This window comes from Phalaenopsis equestris, unplaced genomic scaffold (assembly GCF_001263595.1).
Source record: "Phalaenopsis equestris unplaced genomic scaffold, ASM126359v1 Scaffold000938, whole genome shotgun sequence".
NCBI lineage: Eukaryota > Viridiplantae > Streptophyta > Magnoliopsida > Asparagales > Orchidaceae > Phalaenopsis > Phalaenopsis equestris.
This window is the reverse complement of record NW_018165377.1, coordinates 419,253-425,252: the sequence shown is the minus strand read 5'-3', so window position 1 is coordinate 425,252 and position 6,000 is coordinate 419,253. Positions and strand designations below refer to the sequence as shown.

Here is a 6,000-nt window from a genome sequence, read left to right as displayed (position 1 = left end):
CTACACGACAAGATTTTGTCCTAAAGAAACAAGGCGCCTTGTTAAAAAGGGAAACCAAGAAAACTTCAAAAATGCAAGCATCGAAGGAATTCAAAGGGGGGAGGGGGGGTTGTTTGTGTTGTCCAACCAATTTAAGAAAAATCTCTACCTCTCCGCCAATTGAAGAGCAAAGAATGATTGAGACAAACATTTCTTGTCACTATAGAGAAAGATAAGCTTGCTCGTATGATCAAGGCCCCCTTTCCTACATGACAACATTTTGCAATAAAGAAACTAGGCTCCTTGTTAAAAAGGGAGACCAAGAAAACTTCAAAATTGCGAGCATCGTAGGAACTCAGAGAGGGTATCTAAAGCTCATTTTGATAAGAAAATCCAACAACTAGGTCCATTAGAACACATCCCGAGGAAGAGGCGATTCAATCCACTGGAACTAATTATCGGGGGTCAGGTCCCCTTTGGTTGAATAATGTTTTATGCTTTTTTTTGGAATTACTGCAAGGGGAAAAGAAGGCCACAGGGCACTATGTAAAGCAACTTTATACTATAGCAATTTATTTTTTGTGGGGTTTGCGGAGATTAGAATTAAGCTGCTCAGCCGAAAGAATATCAACACATTGTGGGTCAAACTTGGGACTTTGTTTTCCATCATTCGATTGGAAAATCTGGTAGGATTTGGTCATATGGAGACAAGATCTCGTCTCCTTACGCACCATTGCTCTGCACGAGCAACTGATTGATGGGGATACCACTATGCCTGGTAACAACACTTAGAGAATTGGCACTTTATATTCTACTACAGACAGCCAAGTTCGTGTGGCTGCTTGGGAGTGCATTTTGAAGCACAATATGCTTGATATGCCTCTTCTTATCGGAAGGGACTTTAATTGTATTGTTTCCCCAAATGATAAAAAAAAGTGGCGAGCCATTTCGGTTCAACATGGGAGTCAAGGAAATTTTGGATCATAGGAAGCTCGGACTTGCATGATTTGGATTTCAATGGCCCAAGGAACACTTGCTGCAACAACAAGGATAAGATAAGCCGCATTTGAGTCGGGCATGATAGAATCTTGGTGAATTCTAAAGCTGGAATCAGCTTATTCCAATGGCAATGACGAAGCATCTACTTCGAGAGGCTTCAGACCACTGTCCAATTTGCTTATGCATCACTGCTCCGCAGTTTAATTCAGCTAGGCCAATCTGCTTCGAAGATACTTGGCTTTCGTACCGCACAGCATGGCACATTGTCCGACGTGATTGGGGCAAGGAGGACTTGGGAAGAAGCTTGGAGGTCTTAAGACTTCCCTGGAAGCGGAGATTATAGTAATCCCCCCTCCAAAGAGAAGTTTGGTCTCATGCCTATCAGGCTCAATAAGGAGCAAGCATATGATAAAATGAGTTGGAAAACCCAAGAGGAAGTACTCCAAAGATGGGGACAATCCAAAATCCTTCTAGTAATGGGTGTTAGGCTGCGTGGAGCAACCAAAATTTACACTCTTAATTAACGTTAAAATGTCCCCCAGAATCATTGTCGAATACGGATTTCTCCAAGGATGTTTGTTGTTGTCATACCTTTCATAATTTGGCCTGAACTGCTCTCCCTCATTTTGGCCCAACGGGCACAACATATTGGAGTGCGTTTAACCAACAACTCCCCTCGTATTTTGCATCTGCTTTATGCTGATGACATTATTTTCTTTTCTAGGGCTTCAACTAGGGCGGCTAAAGTTATATCTGATATTTTTGCTAACCATTGTGGTCGGACATGACAAAAGATCAATGCTTTTAAATCTGTCATTCTTTTTAGTAAAGCCACAATCTCATGGCAAAGGAGGGTCACTAATAACTTTCAATTCAGGAAAGCCAACGAGATTGAATACCTTAGAGTTTGCCTCACATTACGGAAATTAAACAAAAGGGATTTTGCCAATAAGTTACAAAAAAGCCAATACAAAGATAAATTTATGGGGCAATAGGCACCTATCGATTACGGGTCGGGGAACGCTTAACAATTTTTCCCTTCTCCCCATGATTATGAGCAGCATCTCTACATACTTTGGTTCCCACAGATGTCCTACAGGTTTTTCAACATAGCTGCAGGAATTTTATGTGGAGAAAGGACCCAAATCATAAAGCCTTGTACTCTGTGGGTTGGGGTATGATGTGTCAACCTCCTAGATTGGGGGGCTTTGGCTTCCATGTCGTCACTCTTACATCAATGCCTCGTGAGATAAATATAGGCCGAATAGTTGGCAAAATATGCATAACCGCACCACATCCAATGCTTGGAAAGTGATCTGTGATGGGGCAGTGGCCCTCAAGACTATTACACGATGGAAAATTAAAGATGGGGAAAGCATTAAGGTACTTGGATCCAAAATAGAGAACTTGTTTTATGGTCTAGCTTTATTGATCTCAACCGTCTTGAGAATCTTCATCTCTCGTCATGTATCTTTGATGGTTTTTGGCGGCAGGATTTGATACGTGAAAGCTTTGGGGCAAAACTGGCCACCTAAATTCTGCAAATCCAAATTTTTAGGGATCTTCAAGAAGATTATTTGGAGCTTTGTCATGCGCACTCGGGGAGGACTATGATTGCTTTCGCCTATGAAGCACAGTTCCCGACTAGAAGGGAGGACTTCAGTTGGCTTCAAAAGCTACACTTACAACTTCTTCAAAAAAATTTTGGTAGCAGGTAGCACATAACGTCATCCCTACAAAAGCTTGGCACTTAAAATGTGGTCTAATGGAGACGATCCTTTGATCTTGGGGTTTTCAAGAAATTGAAAACAAATCACATGTTGTGTCCAACTGCTTGGTTCTTAAATCGTTGACACAAAGACTTGCCAATTGGGTTTCATCTACCAAGCTTTACTAACTATTAGGATGCTCTTCATGATCTCTATCAAGTTCGCAGCGATACCATCTCTCCTGCTCGTATGTTTTGTTATGTCGTCTACCATTGTTGGAGAGCTAGAAACACAAAAGTTCATGGTCAAACGTCCGGCCCTCAAGTTACTATTGTTGTCTCTATTCTCGAAGCCCGCACTAACATGCATTTTTCCCATTATGGGAGTAGTGGAATGTGAGCCAACCAAATTGGTTGTTATCCCCTTCCTTCTGACATCCCCCCTCCTAGAAGAATGAAGATTAATGTCGATGAAGCTCTTTCCACCACCAATATTGCTGGATCTGGTGCTATTATTCGTGACAAGAAAGGGAATACCATTGTTGCTATGGCCCAAAACTTTGAGCAATAGGACATCGCTAGGGTTGAGTTACATGATATTCTTGTTGTCCAACAAATCATTAAGCCGTGGATGTACGAATGCAAGTTGAAGGTGACAATATGAACATCATGCATCTTTTGTGCAATTTAGAGACCAGAAAGTTTTGGGAGTGTCATCCGAGCCTTAGCCAGGAAGTGGCCTTTTTGGCTTCTTTCAAGGAAGTTTTGTTCCTTCACACCAGCAAAGAGTGCAACCGGGCAGCTCACTATTGTGCTTCTATAGCTTTAGAAAGAGGTTTTATTTTGAAAGATGTAAATGAATAAAATTATTTCACATACACACTTAGTGATTATAGGTCTCATTTTATACATGCATAGCTTTAATCTTGCATTCTTTTGTAACATTTTTGTTGTTTAATGCCATATGCATATTTCAGGAAGGAAGTGGGCTGCACTGGGCCTACAGGTAGGGAAGAAAACAGGGGTGCAGAGATGGGTTGCAGTTGGGAGAGGCGCTAGTGGAAGTAGTGTGGCTTGCAGCCGGCACGGTATGAGAAAGAAGGTGGTCAGCGGTTGGATGGGTGTCTGGAGATTGAGGGAGGGGTGATCGGTTGTCGGATTATCCGAGGGAAGGAAAGGGATTGGCGGCTGGACGGGCAGAAGATGTGGGTGTAGGAGGTGGATGGCAGCACTAATAGGGATGTTGGAGGGCGGCAGCAGCTAGGTAGGGATGCAAGGAAGATGACAGCAAGGGGAATATAGGAAGATATACACCACCTCTGACAAGTTATAGTTGGAGGACCCTCTCGCCGTCGGACACAACCCTAGAAGGGAAAAGGAGGACGCCAGAGGTTATCCAACAAAATTCCAACCAAAAACTAACCCTAGAAAAGAAAATAACAAATATATATAACATATAGCTTGGTGGAAGAGGCCCCTTCTGTTGATCTGCAACCCTAGCCACCAAAATAGAGTCGACCAACTCAAGTTACCTCTTGGTTGAACAGGTCTAAGTGACCCAGCTAGTTCAATCCTTAGTTTGCCTCGTGTCGTAACTCTGCAATATAAAAAGACCACACCTCTGTTAACGAAGGAGAGGCATGAGAGGATGAGAAAAGGAAAACTTGAAAGAGAAATGGCCAATCAAGGAGGGATTGAAAACTGCCAGCACTCCTACTATTCTTATGTTACCTCCATTAGACACTTCTCATTATAAATACCCTTGCAAATATTGTGTCCAAGAATGTATGGTAACAATTGAACCTTTTTCAATGAATAAACTTACTTGCAAGATACGCATTTATCCACTTGTAACTTATAAGCCATATCCTTCTAGGGGGTTAAAACAAAATAAATGTTGAATAGAGAAATGAGAGAGGTCATAGATGTTAGAGGTGCGACCCAGTGCTTGAAGTTAGGCACATTGATACTCCAGCTACTTGAGTGACAAGCTAAATGATTGCATCCAAAGCCAAGACTAATGTTTTAAGGATTTCATTGTGATTTTTTAGTCAATCAACATCATCATTAGCCTTAATCCAATAAGTTGGGGTTGGCTTTACGAATCCTCATATTCTAATAATTCCTACTGGGTGAGACAATAGTTGTTAAACCTACTCTATGCAAATCCTTTTGCACAGCTATCTATGTTACCACTGGTTTGTTACCCTCTATAATCCTCCAATATTAATGTTATCTTTCCATTGTGTGGGTTCATTTTCTACAATATGTTGTACAAATGTTATTCTAACTATCATAAAATAATCATCTATGAATCTATCTTTTATATCATTATAACACATTCATCTTACCATTTTTCTAAAGGACCTTACTCTAAGTATACTTAATAAGCATTCTTTTAACAATTAAAAAACAAAAATAATAATCATGTCCAATAATCGAAATGATTTTTTCATATATGGCATACCAACTCCAATCGAGGTTTACTAACTATACCCTTAAAGTGGTCCTTCCAAGATGTGTATTGCCTTTTTCTGTAGGCAATAGTAATAGTGCGCATTCAACTATATGAATATCCAAGGTACTACAAATATTGGTCCAAATGTAAGGCAAATAGAGCAACCAACAATCATCAAAAGATGCTATGTAATAAGTATCCCAATTCAATAGGATGAAAAGAGAAAATCCCAATTCAATAGGATGAAAAGAGAAAAAACAAAATAAAAGAAAGCATCTTAGATACCTGCCTTTGTCGACGAACCATAGTTGATAAGTCGGTGTACGGAAGCTTAGGATCAATTTTGCACTCCATAAGAATGCCTCCATCATAGTCCTTGATGTACCTTTAAAAGAAAATATCATAGCTTCAACATTAAGCAAAACATAAAAGCAGTAAATTTGAATTAGCCTAAGAAGTTCAAGATAAAAAATGTAAAATATCAATTTCACGAGCCAAGGAAAATTGAAACAAATTTCCTCAGTCATTCATGGTGGGGCTGTCTAGCAAACTGGAGGCTCATTATTAGGTTGTTTTAGAGCATTATAGCATGAAATCCCTGAAAAAAAGATAATAAAAAGACTTTGTAATGTTTTTCAATTTTGTGCAGTAATCCATGGAGTTCTGTAGAAATTTTTTGGCCAATGCAATTAGAGGGAGTTTATAACCATGCAAAAACAATGTGTTATACTTGTGACTTGTATACGATCCATTTTTCGAGACTATAGCTCCTATCAAGTCCACTAATTTAACCGAGCTTATCATGACAATATTTGCAACTTATCAAAAGTTTATTTCAAGCGTCATGCATGACTTA

At 40.0% G+C, this 6,000-nt stretch overlaps 1 protein-coding gene across 3 annotated transcripts in view; it reads right to left on the bottom strand.

Moving 5' to 3' along the window:
* The window catches only part of LOC110032401 (histone acetyltransferase GCN5), a 114,029-nt gene that overhangs the window by 46,734 nt on the left and 61,295 nt on the right, over positions 1-6,000 (bottom strand). For all 3 annotated transcript variants that reach the window (XM_020736028.1, XM_020736030.1, XM_020736029.1), the window contains exon 7: positions 5,430-5,529. In XM_020736028.1, the coding sequence (XP_020591687.1) occupies positions 5,430-5,529 (100 nt within the window). The remainder of the gene's footprint in view (positions 1-5,429; positions 5,530-6,000) is intronic.